General features: G+C 43.9%; 1 protein-coding gene across 1 annotated transcript in view; it reads right to left on the reverse strand.

Annotated features, from left to right (window-relative positions):
* Positions 1-23,553, reverse strand: part of MFSD4A (major facilitator superfamily domain containing 4A) — a 251,529-nt gene that overhangs the window by 108,199 nt on the left and 119,777 nt on the right. The window contains exon 2 of the mRNA XM_082245559.1: positions 8,193-8,391. Within this exon, the coding sequence (XP_082101685.1) occupies positions 8,193-8,391 (199 nt within the window). The remainder of the gene's footprint in view (positions 1-8,192; positions 8,392-23,553) is intronic.

The raw sequence follows: 23,553 nt of genomic DNA on the forward strand, positions 1-23,553 counted from the left end.
CCAAGTGTGAGATCTGAGTCAAAGAACAGTCCGGCATCTTTGTTTTGTTTTGTTTATTCTATATTGGGGATTGGAGAAGGGAATGAGTGAGATACTCCTCTGGCTCAACTAGGTACAAATTGGGACAGCTTGAGAAAAATGCCTTTCAGCGCTGACTTGACACCGGCTGGATGCCAACCATTGCTTGCTTGTATTGAAACTTGACTTCTGACACTCTGGTTAGCTCAAAAGTCCTTGACTGTACGGAAGACTGACTTCTGACGCTCTGGTTAGCTCAAAAGTCTGACACTGCTCCCTCCAGTCCTCCCTGACTGAGGTAGCCTTTTTAACACTGCTGCAACTCACTGCACGCTGTACACTTCCACTGTACACTGAATACTTCAGGGCCCACTCACTGGCACCCCCTTTACTCTTCAGGGTCAACATTGGCTCCCCCTTTACTTTGCTCCTGCACCAGCTAGCTAGCTCCTGGATCCCTCTGACCTTCTCCGGAGTGGTCCCCTCTCTCTAGGCAGACCCCCAGGGGCAGTTTGCAGTACTCACAACTGGGAATGCTTTCCTGAAACTCGACCCCTCTCAGCTCCGCTGGTCCTTGGCACACCGGATCCTCTCTGCAGCTCAGCCCTCCGTCCCCTCAGGCAAGCCGCCTGGAACCTCTGATTCCTCTTGACAGGAGGAGAGACAGCCGTACCCTCCTTTCTGGGACTCTGCTTCCCACCAAAGACCCTGCGTCATGTGCCCCTCTCAAACTTATACCCACTCCCAGAATTCTGTGCGACAGGGGTAGACTTTGAGGGGTAGACAGAAAGGAAATCTGCCTTTCTGGGGTAGATACAAGCCTGGATGAGCCATTGGCCGGGTTTCCTCCACTGCCCAATGAGAGCCCTCTCACTGAACACAGTGGGGAGACTCCCCAGTCTCAACAGCCACACCTGAGAACCATGACAGCCCAGCTGAAATTTATGGCCCTGCTGATAAGCAGACAAGGCCCACTACACTTTGCCTAGCACCTACCTTGTAGGGTGCTATATATATATATCGGATGTTCAAAAAAATTGAAGAAGCACTTTTTAACCACTTTAGCCCCAGGCCTATTTCTGACACTTTTTGTTTACAAGTTAAAATCAGTATTTTTTCCTAGAAAACTACTTGGAACCCCCAAACATTATGTATATATATATATATATATATATATATATATATATATATATATATTTTTTAGCAAAGACTCTGGAGAATAAAATGGCGGTCATTGCAATATTTTTTGTCATGCGGTATTTGCGCAGCGGACTTTAAAACGCCATTTTTTGGGAAAAATTACAAAAAATCACATTTCACTGCATTTTAAAAAAAAACTAAACAGTAAAGTTAGCCCATTTTTTTTGTATATTGTGAAAGATGATGTCACGCCAAGTAAATAGATACCCAACATGTTACAGTTTAACCACTTCCCCCTGGGTGGACGTCATATGACGTCCTAAACTTTGCGGGGGTATACCGGGATGATGCCTCTAGCTAGAGGCATCATCCCGGTAACGTGGTTTAAAGCCGACGGTCGGTTTTCCGTCGGTACCGATCGATGTGGCTCGGGAGCCGCTCGATCGTTACCCGGGGGGGCGGGAGGGGACGCCCCCCCCCTCCCGCCGCCTTCCGCGGCTTTTACCGGGGCTCCCGTCCCACCGGCTGGATGGAGTCCCGATGAATGCCGGAAACGGCATCGATCGGGTCTCCGATGACGTAACCCGGAGGCGGTGTCCATGACGTCACTTCCGGGTTAGTGTGCTGCAAAACGGCAGCAAATTTGAAAAACGGCTGTATGCAAAAACGCTGTTTTCGGCGTTTTGCATACAGGGAAGTGTAGTGGAGGGGTCTAGGGTCTTTTAGACCCTCGATCCCTCCATAAAGTGTACCTGTCACCGCATATTGCTGTCACAAGGGATGTTTACATTGCTTGTGACAGCAATAAAAATGATCAGATTTTTTTTTTAAAAAAAACTGTAATAAAGTTAAAAAAATAAATAAAATAAATGGGAAAAAAAAATAAAAATTTAGCCGCCCCGGTCACCGTTAGCTCGCGCACAAAAAACATATACGGAAGTCGAGCCACGAATGAAATCGCTGTTCAAACCACACATGTGAGGTATCGCCACGATCGCCAGAGCGTGAGCAATAATTTAAAAAAAGAGCTACACTCTAACTTTAAACTGGTAACCGTTAAATACATTTAAAATGTCGCCTATTGAGATCTCTATTGACCGTAGTTTGTTGCCATCCCACGGGGGGGCGCAATTTTAAACCGTAACATGTTGGGTATCTATTTACTCGGCATGACATCATCTTTCACAATATACAAAAAAATGGGCTAACTTTACTGTTTAGTATTTTTTAAATGCAGTGAAATGTAATTTTTCCCCAAAAAATGGCGTTTTAAAGACCGCTGCGCAAATACCGCGTGACAAAAAATATTGCAATGACCGCCATTTTATTCTCCAGAGTCTTTGCTAAAAAAATATATATAATGTTTGGGGGTTCTAAGTAGTTTTCTAGGAAAAAATACTGATTTTAACTTGTAAACAAAAAGTGTCCGAAATAGGCCTGGTGGGGAAGTGGTTAAAATTGCTTTGGCAGGTTGGTTCTCGGGTATGGACATTCCACCTTATCTCCTTACTTGTATACGAGCTATCAGCTTCAATTAGCTTTCATTACTTTATTATGATATTATTTCCCTAGAAACCCATTGTGGTCAATTGATGGAGCTTTTGGTGGTCCCACCCGAGGACTCACAGCATCCATAGATCTACTACTACACCCACTCATGTGCGCAGGCTTTGCCCCCTCAGCTCCCGTGTCAGGCACACCCTCCAATGGCGCATCTCCACACATCGTGCAACCTTATCTGGAACATACTCGTGAGTTTCAATGCTACAAGGGCTAGGGATATAAGGCTGCAATACAGCCACATACATGACTATTTTGTTATATATATATGTGTTTTATATACATTATTCTTTCTAGATATTTGGACTTTACTCGCTCCTGATGAAGTGTTTTTACACGAAACGCGTTGAACTTTCCATGAAACAAATCCATTTTATTATTTTTTGTGTCATCATGTATTTTAATGTATTGTTTTGTCATTGTTGTTATTGATACTATCATATTCATGTATGATCCACACCCTTTTATGTTGTTCTCCATGTACATTGCCATTATTATCATTTTTTACCTCTTTTATGAGCATAATAAAACGGGATTCATCTTGATCTGTTTTGTTATTATATTATGGTTGCACAATTATTAGTCACATAGGGCCACACATCTCATACAAAGTCCCAAACTATAATTATTTTTATCGTGCGATAATAGGGATGGAGGCACATGTCTTTGTGTTGCCTCATACAAAGTCCCAAACCCTCTTTTTTGCTTTGCCAGTTTAAAATTGCGCACACCCGTGGGATGGCTACAAACTACGGTCAATAGAAATCTCAATAGGCGATGCTTTAAAAAACTTTAACGGTTACCAGTTTAGAGTTAGAGTGTAGCTCTTTTTTTTTTTAATTATTGCTTTTAGGGGCGGCTAAATTTTTTTTTTTTCCTATTTATTTTATTTTTTTTTAACTTTATCACAGGTTTAAAAAAAAAAAAAAAAATCTGATCACTTTTATTGCTGTCACAAGCAATGTAAACATCCCTTGTGACAGCAATATGCAGTGACAGGTACTCTTTATGGAGGGATCGAGGGTCTAAAAGACCCTGGACCCCTCCACTACACTTCCATGTTTTCAAAACGCCGCAAACGGCATTTTTTAATACACTAGTTTTTTGAATTTGCCGCCTTCAGCAGCAGAGTAACCCGGACGTGATGTCATGGACGACGCCTCCGGGTTACGTCATCGGAGACCCGATCAAAGCCACTTCTGTCTTTGATCGGGACTCCATCCAGCCGGCGGACGTGCCGGCTGGATGCTCGGGTCTCCCGGTGGGACGGGAGACCCGGGCAAAGCCGCGGAAGGCGGTGGGAGGGGGGATGTCCCCTCCCGCTCGCCGGGGTAAACGACCGAGCGGCTCCAGAACCGCATCGTTCATTACCGCCGGAGAGCTGACCGCCGGCTCTAAACAACGGTACTGGGGTGATGCCTCTAGCTAGAGGCATCACCCCGGTATAACACCGCAAAGTCTGCCGACGTACCCCTACGTCACTTTGCGGTAAGTGGTTAATCTGAGTATAGCATCAAGTCAATTTAACTCCTGGGATATTGATCTGGTCAGTTAAGTAGCAGAGGTGGTTGTTGATCAGTTTCAGCTTCCTTGGGGTTAATGAAATTAAGAACAGGTGCACTTGATGGGCAACAACCTCCAAAACAGAAATGGTTTTACAGGGGGAAGCCACTGACATTTTTTCCCTACTCTTTTCTGGCTGTTCATTAATTTTGCATTTCGCTAGGGTCGGTGTCACTACTGGTAACATGAGGCGATACTTGGACCCTATAGAGGCAGCACAGGCAATCCAACTTCTCCAGGATGGCACATCAATACATGCCATTGCCAGAAGGTTTGCTGTGTCTCCCAGCACAGTCTCAAGAGCATGAAGGAGATTCCAGGAGACAGGCAGTTACTCTAGGAGAGCTGGATAGGGCCATAAAAGGTTCTCAACCCATCAGCAGGACCAGTATCTGCTCCTTTGTGCAACAGAATGAGCACTGCCAGAGACTGATAAAATGACATCCAGCATGCCACTGGTGTGAATGTCTCTCACCAAACAATCAGAAACAGACTTTATAAGGGTGGCCTGAGGGTCCTACGTCCTTTAGTGTGCCCTGTGCTCACTGCCCGGCACGGTGGAGCTTGATTGGCATTTGCCACTGAACACCAGAATTAGCAGGTCCGCCGGTTTGGTGGTGGGTCAGTGATGGTCTGGGGAGGCATATCCTTCCAGGGATGCACAGACATCTACAGGCTGGACAATGGTACTCTGACTGCCATTTCACATCCCCCCACAACACTGTCCCCCCTCACATATCACCCCCAAAGCACTGCCCCTTTCACATCCCCCTACAGCACTGCCCCTTTCACACCCCCCCCCCCCCACAGCACTGCCCCCTTCACATACCCCCTCACAACATTTTCCCCCTTCACATGTCACTCCCACAGCACTGCCCCTTTCACATCTCCCCACAGCCCTGCCCCCTGTACATGACCCCCCTCCTCCCACACACAGCACTGACCCCCTGTACATGACTCTGCTATCCATCTTTCACAAGTTCACAGCCATGTCCTTTCCTCCCTTCACTCTCCTACCTTACACAGAGCGGAGAGGTGGAGGTGGGACAATCCTGAACTGAAGGCAGAGGAACAGCAGCACTGGATGGGGCGCGGGAGCTGCCGGGTTAACCTTTCATATTAGCAAGCTGGTGATTGGTTGCTAGGACCGCCACCTAGCAGCCAATCACCTCCTGGTTAATGTGAAAAGTTTATTCAGGCAGCTGCCTCCATCGATGCAATGCTGGTCCCGCCCCCAGTCCAGAATTGTCCCGCCTCCTGTCATCTGCTCTGCTCTGCTAAATGACAGCGGCGGAGGCTGGGGACAAAATCATCAGCTAAATGATGCAGTCGTGGCGGTCCAAATAGAGCAGTAGCCGGACGCGGACCGTGGGCCACCATTTAGTGATGCCCGCAATAGGACACCTCTGGGAAATTATGTTTCGGGCTATCTGACACCACCAGGTTGTACCTTGGGTCTTTTTAGGAGATCAGTGATGCCCTGGTCCAGATCTGGGAGGAAATACCCCAGGACATCATCCATTTTCTCATTAGGAGCATGCCCCGACATTGTCCGGCATGCATACAAGCACTTGGGGCCATACAAACTACTGAGTTCCATTTTGAGTTGCTGCAATGAAATTTAAGCAAAATGGAATAGCCTGCTTCATAATTTTTACATGTTGATTTTTAGGGTGTCTTTGAATTTAGCCCTCTGTAGGGGGATAATTTTAGTTTCCATCAAACAATGTGTCATCCTTTAGTTCCTAACACATTACCCAGTCCATATCAGTATAGATATCCAGCATGATATTTTTCCCATTTGAGATCTGATGTGTTTTCAAAGTGTTCCTGAGCAGAGTTTTTTGAGCATTGTTTATATACGTTGTGATTTGCAAGTGGTTTACTGGGGCTTTGGCTGAAGCTATCAGCCATAACCCCGGTATATATTTTTTTTCAGCCAGAGGCTGACTCACGATAGCGGTCCAAGCGGCTCATGAGCCGCTGGAACACTTTCCATTCGCCGATGTTTCTCGCAATTACCGTTTTTACCCGCACGCCCGCAAAATATGTTCCAACGGTGGGGCTTGCTGGCCACAGAGGCGATAAAATACTAGATTGTCTTTGATCACCTCTATGGCCTTGGTGGACTGGAGCATGTCATGACATCACTTCCGGTCTAGGGTGGAAGTAAACTATTTTATTTTTGAAGGAACCCCCCCCCCCCCAATTTTTTGGGGGGATCTTTTGACTTTAAAGGTAAAAGGAGAGATGTAGGGTCTCTGATAGGGATGCACCGAATATTCGGCGGCCGGACATTATTCGGCCGAAAATAGAGAAAATGGCACTTTCGGTGTTCGGCCGAATAAATCAAAAGGCCGAATAATTTTGAGGCCGAACAATGTCTCACCTTCCTCATTGCGGCTCACGGTCCTCTATTATGATCTATGTAAAAAATGTCCTCTGCAGTAAGTAACCCTCTGATAATGTATGCAATGATCCTCTGTAGATTCCGCCCTGACCGCTCACCTTCCTCATTGCGGCTCGCGGCTCCATTCTTACACGCCGCCGGTGTCCTGTCCGGCCGCAAGTAGGGGGTGTGACGTCACGCGCGCGTCCCGCCCCCTGCTCCTGACTGGCGGCTCCTTCACACTAGGTCCACGCCCCGCCCCCCTGTTCGCGGCTTTTGGCTCTGGCTGCAGTTGAGGTGTGTGATGTGGAGCTGAGCACATTTGGGGGAGAAGAATACGGTAGCTGGCAGCTGCACAAGCATTAGTGTGCAGACTGCCATATGTTGTTGCCACTTGCCATGCTAATTATATTAGAGTGCCCTACAATGTGCCCCTTGACATAAAATGTGGCCATCAGCGTGCCCCTTATTTTATGCTAAGGGACATGCTGATGAGCATATTTTATGTTAAGGGGCACTCTGATGGGCATATTTCATTTTAAGGGGCACGCTAATGGGCATATTTTATGTTAAGAGCAATGCTGATTTAAATGTTTTGTTTTGCCCATCAGAGTGCCCCCTAACAAAATGTGCCCATCAGCGTGCCCCCTGACATAAAATGTGCCCATCAGAGTGCCCCCTAACATAAAATGTGCCCATCAGCGTGCCCCTTATTTTATGCTAAGGGACATGCTGATGAGCATATTTTATGTTAAGGGGCACTCTGATGGGCATATTTCATTTTAAGGGGCACGCTAATGGGCATATTTTATGTTAAGAGCAATGCTGATTTAAATGTTTTGTTTTGCCCATCAGAGTGCCCCCTAACATAAAATGTGCCCATCAGCGTGCCCCCTGACATAAAATGTGCCCATCAGAGTGCCCCCTAACATAAAATGTGCCCATCAGCGTGCCCCTTATTTTATGCTAAGGGACATGCTGATGAGCATATTTTATGTTAAGGGGCACTCTGATGGGCATATTTTATGTTAAGGGGCACGCTAATGGGCATATTTTATGTTAAAAAATGCGAAACACCGCGTTCGGTATTCGGCCTTCGGCCAAGCATTTCATTATTATTCGGCTTCGGCCAAGAATTTCATTTCGGTGCATCCCTAGTCTCTGACCCCAGATCTATCCATAAAGAGGACCTGCTATTCTTGGTCCTATTACAAGGAATGTTTACATTTCTTGTAATATGAATAAAAGTGATAAAAAAAAATAAAATAAAGGTACAGTGTAAAAATAGAAACTTGTTGGAGTTATAAAGGGGATGGATATAACAGATGATTAAGACTTGACATAATGTTTCCTAAATATGTATTCATTCTCATTATATACCCTGTAAGTAGCTGTGAACTGAAGTGATTAAAATCAGTTTTTTTCTAAAACATCTAACTGCATTAAACATCATAGAAAAAAAAAAAAAAACATTCTTTGTCTTAATATTTTACTGTCTACAGATAGACTACACAACTCTTACCTGTAGGAAAACAGCTGAGTCCTGCTTGTATATTTTTACCAGTTGCATATTGGAGATTGTGTCAATGCACCCCATGGAAAGACCAGACACTGCCATTACCACTGCAAGCACACCAACATGTCGGCAAAATGGAATTATAACAAACACCATGGAGATGATCAGAGAAGATGTGAAAAGGACAGACAAACACAGCTTCAACCTGTGGATAGTAGAAGGGGTAAAAGTATTCAGAAGAAAAACTACAGATGTATGTTTAATTTATAAGGGTATCCATGGGTTAGCACTATACCTATACTTAAAGTACACCTTCCAAATATTTGAACATTTCAAATTGAGCTTATACTTTAAAAATTCATACAAAAAAGTTGCCTTCTGTGAAAACCAAATATTGAAATGATCAGTAGATTTATGCAAATTTGGACAACTTGGGGTTTGCAAATGTATCTTATGTTTTTGTTTTAGTTAAAGCGGAGTTCCGGGCACAGAAAACATTTTTTCAGTGAACATACCCCCGGGACAGTCAGGGCTAGTACATTCCACAATGGCTAGCCTCTGATCTGTCCCGGTTCGCACTTATCTGCAAGATGAAATACTCACTTATAAAATTTCTTCCGCAGCGTTGCCATCTCTCTTGTGGGCAGCTGAAGCCGGCGCGGTCCTCTTCTGCGTCTTCTTCCGCGTCCTCTTCTCCCAGAATGCGCCTGCACCGGACCCTCTCGTCACTTCCGGTGCGGCGCTGCATTCCTCCACAGCTTCTGGGCATGCCCAGAAGCTGTTTAGCAGGGGAATGCAGCGTCGCCCCGGAAGTGACGAGCGGGGCCGGTGCAGGCGCATTGATTCCTGGGAGCGATGACGTTCAGCTCCCAGGAATCATCGCAAGACAGGAAGTGACGGCGGAGCCGCGGTGCTGAGGGAGGAAGTACACTGAGGTGAGTATTTTCGATCTTCAATTAGAAGGGGAGTAAAAAAAAAAAAAAAAAAAACCTAACTATCCAATTCCTTTTCAGGTGAAGGAGAACTAGCGGACGGGCACAAAAAAAAAAAAAAAAAAAAGATTGATTTTGTGCCCGAAACTCCGCTTTAATCTGGTTGCTCATCATTATTAAACTATGTACAGTGGTTTGTACAAATGTTTTCTTTGTCATGGTCAGTTTTTTTTGCCATAAAACATTGAAGAATTTTTATTATGTTTTTTTTCTATCCAGGAAACAGAGGGACTGCAGTTTCTTGTCACATCTTTACCACTGTATACATTTCAGGTATGCTGAAAGCTTATCAGATGGTTTAGACCAAAATTTCAATTAGAAAAAACATGGTGTGTCAAAACCTAATTTTCTGCGCAGTCTTTTTAGCTAGCACAGAGCTCCGGGAATTCTTTGTCATATAATAAATGTTATTTGTAAAATAGGGATCATATATACTGAATTTAGAGTAAACACAGAAAAAACACCATTTTACTAATTTTTAATTTACAAAGCAAGGAGAACAAAACTGAGGAGGACAAAGCAAGGAGGACAACTACAATCAACTTTGGACCTGAAAGTACATAGAGTCATGTCAAACTTTTTTAACATATTTTAACAGGCAAACATCAGATCTTGAACCAAATAGTGCCTACAGATAAAAGGTGATATTCTGGAATAAATGGTATACAAAATTGACATAGTGCATTCATTTTCATGATTTAAATTAATAAAAACAAAAATTTATCATATGGAAAAATAATTACATTCCTACAATTACCGACCCTTCAAAACCATGAAATTAGAATCTGGAGTTTGCAGGTTGCAATCTGTTTTATTTACACCTCAGATGTCTAGAGTATTTTGTTCTCTTTGCTTTTGACGTATGTGGAGTCATCATATTAAGGTCAATAGAGCTCTCTGAGACTCTCAAAAAGAAAACTGTGGATGCTTATGAGTTTGGCAAAGGATTTAAAAATATTATTTAATTATTCAAAATCAACCATTCCACTGTAAGGAAAAAAGTTACTTCTAATATGTCTAAGACTGGCCAGCCCAGCAAATGCAGCCCAAGATCTGACTGTTTAATGCTAAAAGAAGTCTTCAAGAACCCCAAAACTGTAGGATTGTGGAATAGACTCCCTTAAAAACTAGTTCTGGCAAGCTCAATAGATTGTTCTATAAAGCTGGATGCATTTTCAATGAACAAAATATAACAGGATATTAACATTTATAGGCTATAGAAGCAGAGATAGTGGATCCAGTGAATATCAAATTGCCTTCTGTAGGATCAGTAAAGAATTCCCCCTTCAGAGTGTAATGGATGTAATCATGTAATCAATGGTTAATAATGGTTGGAGATTGGACCATGCTTTATAGGATTTTACGTGTTAAGCTGGCTACACACTATACAATTTTTATACAAATTTTTTGTAAAACTTTATTTTATTCCCAAAACCATATAGGAGGTCAAACCTAAACACTTTCAAATTGCATGCAATTGGGCAAGCCTTGCACTACATAGTTGAAGGTAAATCTAAGGGAAATTGAACAACAAAAATTGTATAATGTGTATCCAGCTTAAGTAATCTTGTTGGTTTCCCTAAGCTGGGATGGGGTTAATTGGGTCGGAACTCTTTTCCTGGGCTTTTGGGCCCTGCCTTCCTTCCTGGTGCATACCTAAATAGGGGGAGTACTGGGTCTGAGAGAGAGCCTGTACATAGGACACTGGGAAAGGACTGCTGCGTCATGTAGTCCCATGAAATACCAGTGTTTTAGAGGAATATGCAAACTTCAGAGGACAACAGTTATGGATTAAACCATTTTAAATATTCCTGGGCAGCCTCAATTTAGTCAGTTAGGGTTGGAACTGTATTACACTTGTATGGACATTGCCATGAGAGTTCTCAGTAAAGTTTCTAAAATGTTATTTAAGGGCTGCATGGTAAAATATGGCAAATCAGAAGAAAAAGGGCCTGTAAAGCACACATGGGGTATAAATAAAAAGGACACCAACAAAGGGTTTAATCAGCAGGAGAGTTGGAGTTGGAGAGCAGTTGCCACTGGTAACCATGAACTGGTGGGAAGGGAATTACAACTGGTCATGAAGCGTGGTACCTGGTGAAGGTGACAGGTCTCCTGGTAACAAGGGCATTGGTGATTTAGCTCCCTCCCTAGCGGTCGTTCCCCCAAAGTAACTAGGGCCAAACCCGTGGTACCACATGTACCTATCCACATGGTATGTACGGGAGAGAGAAAGAGTAAATTTTGAGCATGCATGAGGTCCACGTGAGTGCTTGGTGGGACCCCATTTTGTCACTAGGATTGAGGTGGCAGAGGTACGCTGGACTGTTGGAGAGGGGATTGGCTCAGCAATGTCCCTCCTAAATGCAACATACATTGAAGAAGTTGTGTAGTAACATGGAACATATTTTACAGAGGGACTCTGTACATGTACCTACTGCACACAGTATACAGTTCATCTCCAAGCCACCATAATGTTGACTTTCACATTAATACAACCCGCCCAGTCTCAGGCATTTATGAGTGCATACACGAGACCTGTATCTTTTTTTAACCTGACTAAATTTATAACCCAAAACAGCTTGCAGCCAAATGAATTTTGCATGGAGAAGTGGAGGGCAGTTTTACAAAATGCCTACAAGAAGTAATTCATGAAAAATGTGGCAATATCAACTTCTGATGCCAATGATGTGCTTTCCACAGTATGCCATCACGTCTGTTAATATTTTTGTTGAAAAAAACGATTGAAAACACACATTTATTGTGACCTATCATATTGCTTTTGGTGCCTCTCAAAGTAGAGGTGAAAGCATATCCCTGTGTCCCGGAACATAGGGTGCAGGCTTATCATGATACCAAACCAGAGGGCTAGTAAGTGTAAAAAAGACCCTTACGACTAAGTCCTGGTTAGCTGGGCAAAATGCATCAGGGTGTGTGATGTGGTGGAGGTGGACGCAAAGGGTGTGGTGTGGTGGTGTAGGATGAGGCCACTCCTTATGGTTTATTCACCTAGGCTGGTTGGGAGTACACTGATCTTTCTTTTTTTACGCACACTTCATGTGTTTTGTTTAAGTATATCACCTTTATCTGTAGGCAATGCTTGTTCAAATATGTTGAAAAGTCTACAATTTTCATGAGGCGTATTTCCTTTGCACATGACTAAGTTAGAGGCAATGAACTGTCTGCAGATCTTTATCTGAATATATATACAGCGGGTAAAATAAGAATTGAATATGTCACAATTTTTCTAGGTAAATCTATTTCTAAAGGTGCTATTGACATTGACATTTTCACGTGTCGGTAACAACCCATGCAATCCATACATACAAAGAAACCAAAACAAATAGGTTCAGAAATTAAGTTATGTGTATTAAATGGAAGGACACCGGGAAAAAGTATTGAACACCCTAACTGAAATTTATTTAAAGTGTTACTAAACCCACAACAGTAAAATCAGTCTGTATATGCCCTAAAGCATGCTCGTTATACTCATTGTGGAACCTAAGGGGTTAATTCTGCTCATTGTGCATAAAGGCTGTGTGATCCTGTCTCTCTGATTCTCCTCTTCTTTAACTGACTTCAACCCATCTCGTGATTTCTTTTTTCTTGGGAGAGTGCATGTGATCAGCACAGGGCCAATCAGCACTGCTCAAACAGAGGATCAGGGGAGAATGAAAACTCCTCCTACCAGCTTTACTAGGAACTGATACAAGTCACAAGGCTGCTATATACTGCTGATGAGAAAATTATTTAGCAATTTTTTATTTACTAAAATAATTGCATTTCTGTGTACTGCGGCAGACCAGATATAGTGAATGCAGGATCTGGGTTTAGTAACACTTTAATACTTCGTACAAAATCCTTTGTTGGTGATGACCGGTTCAAGACACCTCCTGTATGGAGAAAATAGTCACATGCATTGCTCAGGTGTGATTTTGGCCATTCTTCCACTCAAATCTTGAAGGTTCCGTGGTCCTCTTCTGTGAACTCTGATCTGTATTTCTTTCCATAGATTTTTTTATTGGATTCAAGTCAGGTGATTGGTTGGGCCATTCTAGCAGTTTTATTTTCTCTTTCTTTGAAACCAATTGAGAGATTCCTTGGCTTTGTGTTTGGGATCATTGTCCACCCTCATTTCATCTTCATCATCCTGGTAGATAGCAGCAGATTTTTATCAAGAATGTCTTGGTATGTTTTTCCATTTATTCTTCCTTCAGTGATAAGAAGTTTGCCAGTACCCTTTTTAGGTGTTTTTGGGGTGATGTGCAGTACCATTTGACCTCCAAACATGGTGTGTATTATGGCATCCAAAGAGTTCCGTTTTAGTCTCCTCTGACCAGACTATATTCTCTCAGTATTTCACAGGCTTGTCTAAATGTTGTGCAACAAATTTTAAACAAGCTTCAATATGATTTTTCTGCAGCAATGGAGTCTTGCATGGTGAGCGTGCATACAGGCCATGGCGGTTGAGTTCATTACTTATTATTTTCTATGAAACAATTGTACCTGCTAATACTAGGTCTTTCCAAATCTATCCATAAGGGGTTCTTGTCTTTTGGACAACTCTTCTAATAATGCTTTTCACTCCTCTGTCAGAAATCTTGTGAGGAGCACCTGGTCGTGGCCGGTGTATGGTCAAATGATGTTCTTTCCACATGCAGATTATGGCCCCAACAGTGCTCACTGGAACATTCAGAAGTTTAGAAATCCTTCTGTAACCAATGCCATCAATATGTTTTGCAACAATAAGGTTGCGAAGGTCTTGAGGAGAGCTCTTTGCTTTTACCCATCATGAGATGTTTCTTGTTTGACACCTTCGTAGTAAGACACCTTTTCATAGGCCATCAGTTGAGACTGAACCAGCTGATATTAATTTGCACTGGCAAGGGGTAGGATTACTTTCTAATTACTGATAGGTGTCAGTTGGTGTCTTGGCATTTCGTGCCTTTTTGTACCTCCCTTTCTTCACGTGCTTAATACTTTTTCCCTGTGTCATTCCATTTTATTACACATACCTTTATTTCTGAACTTATTTTTTTTTTTGGTTTCTTTGTATATACTGTATGTATTGCATGGGTTGTTACCGATGTGGTGAAAATGTCATGTCAATATGAATCTTTAGAAATGCACTGTCAAAAAAAGTAGCAGAGGGGGTTGTTAATCAGTTTCAGCTGCTTTGGTGTTAATGAAATTAGCAACAGCTGCACTAGATGGGCAACAATGAGACAACCTCCAAAACTGGAATGGTTTTACATTTTTTTCCATACTCGTCTCTTCTGACTGTTTTTCACTAGTTTTGCATTTGGCTAGGGTCAGTGTCACTACTGGTAGCATGAGGAGATACCTGGACCCTATAGAGGTTGCACAGGCCATCCAGCTCCTCCAGGGTGGCACATCAATATGTACCATTGCCAGAAGGTTTGCTGTGTCTCCCAGCACAGTCTCAAGAGCATGGAGGAGTCTCCAGGAGACAAGCAGTTACTCTAGAAGAGCTGGGCAGGGCCATAGAAGGTCCTTAATCCATCAGCAGGATCGGTATCTGCTCCTTTGTACAAGGAGGAACAGGATGAGCACAGCCAGAGCCCTACAAAATGACCTCCAGCAGGCCACTGGTGTGACTGTCTCCTACCAAACAATCAGAATCAGACTTCATGAGGGTGGCCTGAGGGCTCGACGTCCTCTAGTGGGCCCTGTGCTCACTGCCCAGCACCAGGGAGCTGGATTGGCATTTGCTATTGAACACCAGAATTGGCAGGTCCGCCACTGGCGCCCTGTGCATTTCACAGATGAGCGCAGGTTCACCCTGAGCAAATGTGACAGAAGTGAAAGGGTCTGGAGAAGCCGTTGAGAACATTATGCTGCCTGTAACATCGTTCAGCATGACCGGTACCGGTGGTGGGTCAGTGATGGTCTGGGGAGGCATATCCATAGACGGACTCTAAGACCTCTAAAGGCTAGACAATGGCACCCTGTCTGCCATTAAATATCAGGATGAAATCCTTGGACCCATTGTCAGACCCTACACTGGTCCAGGGATTCCTGGGTTTCTCCTGGCGCATGATAATGCCGGCCTCAAGTGGCAAGAGTATGCAGCCAGTTCCTGGAGGATGAAGGAATTACCACCATTGAATGGCCCTCACTCTCGCCTGACCAAAACCCAATGAAACACCTCTGGAACATTATGTTTCGATCTACCTGACAACACCAGGTTGCACATCTAGAGGAAAACAGATTTCGTCTCCAAATACGGAAAGGTTTCTTCACCGTAAGAGCTGTGAAAATGTGGAATAGACTCCCTCCAGTGGTGGTTCTGGCTAGCTCACTAGATTACTTTAACAAAAGCCTGGATTCTTTCCTGGGTGTACATAATATAAATGGGTACTCATTTTTTTTTTTAGGTAAAGGTGATCCAGGGAATATCCGATTGCCTCTCGGGGGATCAGGAAGGAATTTTTTTCCCCTGCTGTAGCAAATTGGATCATGCTTTGCTGGGGTTTATTTTTGCCTTCCTTTGGATCAACAGCTGGTATAGGATTGTGTATATGGGATTGTATGGTTGGGTTTTCAATACTGTTTTTTTTATTTTTTTATGGTTGAACCGGATGTACTTGTGTCTTTTTGCAACCTGACTAACTATGTAACTATGTAACCCCCAGTCTGTTCAGGAGCTCAGTGATGCCCTGGTCCAGATCTGGGAGGAAATACCCCAGGACACGATCCATCTTCTCATTAGGAGCATGCCGTTGTCAGGCATGCTTACAAGCACGTGAGGCCATACAAACTACTGAGTACCATTTTGAGTTGCTGCAATGAAATTTCAGCAAATTGGACTAGCCTGCTGCATACTTTTTTGCTTTGATTTTCGGAGTGTCTTTGAATTCAGCCCTCTGTAGGTTGATCATTTTCTTTTCCATCAAATGATGTGGCATCCTTTCGTTCCTAACACATTACCCAGTCCATATCAGTATAGATATCCAGCATGATATTTTTCCCCATTGAGAGCTGATGTGTTTTCAAAGAGTTTTTTTTTCATTTTTTTGAGCAGTGTATATTTACCTAAAAAAAAAGGTGACGTGTTTGTTACTCATTTTAAATGCTGTATTTATATTCAGATAAAGACATACTGAAATAGGCTTTGAAGCTTACTTTGTGCGTCCATTAACACTATTTTGGTGCCTCTCAAACTTAACAAAATTAACAATATTGCATTGGGACAAGTGTGTTGTGTTACCCTTCATTTTTAATGACAATCTAAGGTACTAAAGGAACTTACTTGCGCTGCAGCAGATGCAACACACTTTGTGTTATGGTTCACTGCATTGCAAAATATTGGTGCATGTCCCAGTGGTGTACTTAGTGTATTTGGCACCTGGGGAATAGTAACTTTTTTTTTTTTTTGCACCCCCACAAATAAACAGTCTGAAGAACTATAGCAGCTTGTTTAGCGCATCAGCCAAATTGTGCATTCATATCCGTGCACACATTCCTGCCCACATGTAACATTTTGCTGTCCATGTAACTATCTGCATCCATTCCTGCGCACAGCTCTGAGGTGGATGCAGACACAGCAAAAAAGTGGTTTAGCACAGAGGACTCAGTACCCATTTGAATGCATCCCTATGTGTCTATAGTGCAGGGGTCAGGAGTATGTAATGCACAAGCCACTTTTCCACGTACAACCAAAATTACCCCCTTTTCCCAGTACAAATCCCCCAACCCCATACCCCCCACAGTACAAATCTTCCATAACATTCTAAATCCCTCCTCCCAGCCTATCCCCTCAGTACAGACTCCTCTCCCAGCACAGGCCATTCTCCAGTACAGAAACCTCATTACAGATTGACCCCCAGCACAAAGTGACCTTCCCAACAAAGATCCTCCCCAGCACAAACCACTCAGTACAGACTCTCTCCCATCTCTCCCCAGCAGAGACCCCTTACCACAGACTGACCCCCCCAGCACAGATCAATAAGTACAGACAGACCCCACCCAAGACAAACCCCTCAGTACAGACTCCCCCCAGCTCAGACCCTTCAGTACAGATAAAAAGAAGGTTATAACCGCCCTAAAGGTAACAGATAGTGAGCTGCGACTTCAAGTGTGACCACACCCCTAAAAATTATATATTGTATAAGTCGCGCTAAATTGAAAAATAAACAAATGAATGTCCAACTGTTTAAAGTCCCAAATATCATAAAGTGACTAGTGATGTATGAAATCTTGTGCTGCTTCCAAAAGATCCCGTAGGAATTGTGCTTACCAGAACGGCAATTTTAAATTGCAGAATTCATGTGATGAGATGAGTTCACGTGCCCAGGTGATCCAATGGAATTCTAGCGCAAGGAACTCCCAATATTGTGGTCGTGTATCATGTGAAGGAAAAATAATAATCCATAGCGTGATACCGTACAAAATTGTCAATATTATAACTGTGTAGGACTACAAATACTGTGAATCCTTCACCAATTGTGCAGCCGCTTACCAAAATAACTAGTAAAAAGGCATGTAATCAAATCAGAAGAAAAAAGGACCGCCACCAACGTAGAGCCTCTTACCAGATAGATCTGTATAGGTGTATTCTATCCAAGTATAGAAAAAGTGAACCACCACCAGACATAAGGCCTCTTACCAGATGGAAATGAAAAGCCAGCAGAACATTGAATCCACATGCACCAATATCAGCAAGCCACCCAAGAGCGTATAAAGCCTCTTACCAGACCATAAGAAAAATGCTCGATAACACTTGGTATATTTTCCCAATGGAGAGGTAACCTCAGGGTCACAATGACAATCCGGGCAAATCACTAATACCACGATGTACCGCTTAATGTGCCTAGGTGGCCTCTCGGACCCCCTATGCCACAAGCTGAGCCACTGTGTTTCTCAGGGTTGCAACGCCAGACCAGCCGATAAAGGAAAGAGAAGGCGCCAATAGTGTAAAAACTTCCAACAGATTTATTCACATAAGGTAGTGTACTTATTTATATATATTGTATGCATTTCTGGTGAAGTGGCCTTTCTAGCACCCGGAGGATTCTTATGGTGGCTCGATCCGTTGTGTTTCCTTTATAGGAACACTAGTTGGCGCCGGGTTCTGGATGGGCTGAAATCACTGAAATGCGTTTAATTTAACTTTCTTTTTTGTGCGATGATATAGTGGAGACTGACGCACAGAATAATAATGTAATTGTATTACAATATATGATTATGTCTTTTGGAATATGTTGAGTAATTTCAACCATTCCCGGACTTCCGGTCCTCTGGTCACCGACTCTATGGCGGAGTTGTTTACCTCTATCCGGATATCCGGTTGATCGGACTATAAGAGATGGCGTCAGCACGCCGTCCGTACCTTTGATAACGTCTCCTCGGACGAAACGCCGTTAGGTCATGGCGTGCTGACGTCATCTCCGGAAGCTTATCGAGGGAACGGATGCGCCTTGCCGTCCGGCCGGCGGCTCTACATCCTTCGCTAATTTTTCTTCTTTGTTTGTAAGTACACTACCTTATGTGAATAAATCTGTTGGAAGTTTTTACACTATTGGCGCCTTCTCTTTCCTTTATCGGCTGGTCTGGCGTTGCAACCCTGAGAAACACAGTGGCTCAGCTTGTGGCATAGGGGGTCCGATAGGCCACCTAGGCACATTAAGCGGTACATCGTGGTATTTAGCAGTGATTTGCCCGGATTGTCATTGGGACCCTGAGGTTACCTCTCCATTGGGAAAATATACCAAGTGTTATCGAGCATTTTTCTTATGGTCTGGTAAGAGGCTTTATACGCTCTTGGGTGGCTTGCTGATATTGGTGCATATGGATTCAATGTTCTGCTGGCTTTTCATTTCCATCTGGTAAGAGGCCTTATGTCTGGTGGTGGTTCACTTTTTCTATACTTGGATAGAATACACCTATACAGATCTATCTGGTAAGAGGCTCTACGTTGGTGGCGGTCCTTTTTTCTTCTGATTTGATTACATGCCTTTTTACTAGTTATTTTGGTAAGCGGCTGCACAATTGGTGAAGGATTCACAGTATTTGTAGTCCTACACAGTTATAATATTGACAATTTTGTACGGTATCACGCTATGGATTATTATTTTTCCTTCACATGATACACGACCACAATATTGGGAGTTCCTTGCGCTAGAATTCCATTGGATCACCTGGGCACGTGAACTCATCTCATCACATGAATTCTGCAATTTAAAATTGCCGTTCTGGTAAGCACAATTCCTACGGGATCTTTTGGAAGCAGCACAAGATTTCATACATCACTAGTCACTTTATGATATTTGGGACTTTAAACAGTTGGACCTTCAGTACAGATGAATCCCCCACAGAATAAAATTCTCAGTGCAGACCCCTTAACCACTTAAAGACTGGAAGGATTTGCGCCCTTTAATGACCAGGCCCTATTTTGCGATTCGGCACTGCGTTATTTTAACGGACAATTGCGCAGTCGTGCGACGCTGTACCCAAATAAAATTGAGGTCCTTTTTTCCCACAAATAGAGCTTTCTTTTGGGAGTATTTGATCACCTGTGCAATTTTTTAATTTTTTGCGCTATAAACAAAAAAATAGCGACAGTTTTGATTAAAAAAAAAAAAAACAATATTTTTCACATTCTGCTATATAACAAACATTCTCAAAAAAAAAAAAAAATTAAAAATCAAAATTTAACATTTTAGGCCAATTTGTTTTCTGCTACATATTTTTGGTAAAGAAAAATCGCAATAAGCATATTTTGATTGGTTTGCGCATAAGTGATCGCGTCTACTAACTACGGGAAACATTTATGTCATTATTGTTTTTTTTTTTTTTTTTTTACTAGTAATAGCGGCGTTCTGCAAATTTTTGCGGGACTGTGACATTGTGGCGGACAGATTGAACCCCTAACCAACATTTTTGACTATTTTGGGGGTACCAGTGACATTACTACAGTAATCAGTAGTGTTGAGCGAACATGGACTGTATTATTCGGGTCCGTACCAGATAATTGGATTTTTGTTACCTGGACACGGACCCGAAAACTTTACTGTATATTCGGGTTTAAAATCCGTGTTCGGTAATTTTATTTCCTGTTTTGTATGTAATGGCACGCTATTAATGGTGCGGTTTCAACAGCCAATCAACAAGCGTTTAACTGGTGTGCCATAGAAGCCATCACAGCCATGCCTACTAATGGCATGGCTGTGATTGGCCAGCTGAAGCATGTGACCCAGGTCTTTATAAGCTAGAGACACAGCGCGGTGCGCGTCAGTCTGTTCTAGTGTAGGGAGAGAGCACACACAACGGTTCTGGGTGCTGCCGATTAGGGACAGAGACAGGAAAAAAAAACATTGTGGCTGTTAGAAAAGAATGTAGGGACAGGTCGGAGTGTAGGCAGGGAAAGATAGAAAAGCATTTTAGGGACAGGCTGGAGAGAGTAGGCAGGGAGAGATTAGGAGACACAGGACAGAACAATCGTCCGTTAGCGATCTACATCGATTTTGCTGTGTGGGGGGTGGTGCAGTGAACAATCTTTTTGCCCTCACTTGAGCCCACTGAGGAGGAGGAGGAGGAGAAGGAGGAGGGAGAAAAAAAATATTTTTATCAGTCTGTTGTGTGCAGCGTTCAGCTATATTTTACTACACAGTGCTGTTCTAATCTGCTATTTAAAAATTACTAATTTAAAGGGGAATTTTTTTTTCCCTTCATAGCCTGCTGCTGACCGTGACATAAAACATAAGACACTGCTGTGTTCACATCTGCTATTGAAAAATCACCAATTTTATATACTTTTTTCTATTCCGCTATTCAATATACACCCTTTTGGGGTGAAAAAAATTAAATTGTGGCATAGTCTGTATCGGTACGTGTGAGATACACCTTTTAAATTTGTTTGGCGCATCTCCTTCCACCGCCGAGGATTGCAGGGTGCTTCAGTTTGCCTCCTGTTCCGAACTCCTCCTACTCCTCTTCCTCATCCTCATCCTCCCTTTAGGGTACAAAAAATTGTAATCGGGGCCTAGTCTGTGTTTGTACGTGTGAGATACACCGTTTTATATACTTTTTTCTATTCCGTTATTCAATATACACCCTTTTGGGGTGAAAAAAATTAAATTGCGGCATAGTCTGTATCGGTACGTGTGAGATACACCTTTTAAATTTGTTTGGCGCATCTCCTTCCACCGCCGAGGATTGCAGGGTGCTTCAGTTTGCCTCCTGTTCCGAACTCCTCCTACTCCTCTTCCTCATCCTCATCCTCCCTTTAGGGTACAAAAAATTGTAATCGGGGCCTAGTCTGTGTTTGTACGTGTGAGATACACCGTTTTATATACTTTTTTCTATTCCGCTATTCAATATACACCCTTTTGGGGTGAAAAAAATTAAATTGCGGCATAGTCTGTATCGGTACGTGTGAGATACACCTTTTAAATTTGTTTGGCGCATTTCCCTCCACCGCCGAGGATTGCAGGGTGGTTCAATTTGCCTCCTGTTCCGAACTCCTCCTACTCCTCTTCCTCATCCTTATCCTCCCTTTAGGGTACAAAAAATTGTAATCGGGGCCTAGTCTGTGTTTGTATGTGTGAGATACACCGTTTTATATACTTTTTTCTATTCCGCTATTCAATATACACCCTTTTGGGGTGAAAAAAATTAAATTGTGGCATAGTCTGTATCGGTATGTGTGAGATACACCTTTTAAATTTGTTTTGCGCATCTCCTTCCACCGCCGAGGATTGCAGGGTGCTTCAGTTTGCCTCCTGTTCCTAACTCCTCCTACTCCTCTTCCTCATCCTCTACCGCCTCCTCATCCGGTCAGCGTAACACCTTCACCACAAACTTCAGCACAGCCAGGGGTAAACGACAGCAGGCAGTTTTAAAACTTGCCTGTTTGGGTGAAAAATCCCACACCGCGCAGGAGTTGTGGAGGAGCATGGAACAGCAGACCGATGAGTTGTTGGTGCCAGCGAGCCTCAAGCCCGGCCTGGTGGTGTGCGATAATGGGCGAAATCTCATAGCAGCTCTGGGCCCTAGCTGGTTTGACGCACATCCCTTGCCTGGCGCATGTGCTGAATTTGGTGGTGCAGAGGTTCCTTAAAAATTACCCCGATATGTCAGAGCTGCTGCAGAAAGTGCGGGCCGTCTGTGCACACTGTCGGCGTTCTCACCCTGCTGCTGCTCGCCTGTCAGCGCTGCAGCGTAACTTCGGCCTTCCCGCTCACCGCCTCATATGTGATGTGCCCACAAGGTGGAACTCCACCTTGCACATGCGTGAAAGACTGTGCGAGCAGCAGCAGGCCATAGTGCAGTCTCAGCTGCAGCACACGCGCGTGAGTCGCTCTGCGGAACAGCACCACTTCACCACCAATAACTGGGCTCCATGCGAGACCTGTGTGCTTTGTTGCGCTGTTTTGAGTACTCCACCAACATGGCCAGTGCGGATGACGCCGTTGTCAGCTTAACTATCCCACTTCTATGCCTCCTTGAAAAAACGCATCGGGCGATGATGGAAGAGGATGTGGCACAGGAGGAGGAGGAGGAGGAAGAGGGATCATTTTCATGGCTTTTAGGGCAGTCATTCAGAAGTGGCTCCGAGGGTGGGTTCCTGCACCCACAAACGCCAGGTACACAATTGTCCAGCAGGGGCACAGTTCTGGAGGATGAGGAGGAGGAGATGGAGGAGATGGAGGAGGAGATGGAACCATGTTCACAGCAGTGTGGCACCCAGGCCAGCTCATGGCCATCACTGGTGCGTGGCTGGGGGGGATACAGAAGACACAGACGATACACCTCCCACAGAGGACAGCCTTTCATTGCCTCTGGGCAGCCTGGCACACATGAGCGATTACATGCTGCAGTGTCTCCACAACGACCGCCGAGTTGCCCACATTCTAACTTGTGCTGATTACTGGGTGGCCACGCTGCTGGATCCCCGTTACAAGGACAACGTACCGTCCTTAATTCACTCACTGGAGCGTGATCGCAAGATGCGCAAGTACAAGCGCACGCTGGTAGACGCGATGCTGCTGGCATTCCCACCTGACAGCGGGGCCACAGTGGAAGCACAAGGCCAAGGCAGAGGAGGAGGTAGAGGTCGCCAACGCAACCAGGGCACCGCCAGCACCTCAGAAGGCAGGGTTAGCATAGCTGAAATGTGGAAAAGCTTTGTCAGCACGCCACAACAAACAGCAGCACCAGCAGCTCATATGGAACGTCTTAGCAGGAGGCAGCATTTCACCAACATGGTGGAGCAGTATGTGTGCACACGCCTACATGTAGTGAATGATGGGTCTGCCCCCTTCAACTTCTGGGTCTCCAAATTGGGCACATGGCCTGAGCTTGCCCTTTACGCCTTGGAGGTGCTGGCGTGCCCTGCAGCCAGTGTATTATCT

Source organism: Pelophylax lessonae (genome assembly GCF_965119305.1).
Source record: "Pelophylax lessonae genome assembly, chromosome: 2".
Lineage (NCBI taxonomy): Eukaryota > Metazoa > Chordata > Amphibia > Anura > Ranidae > Pelophylax > Pelophylax lessonae.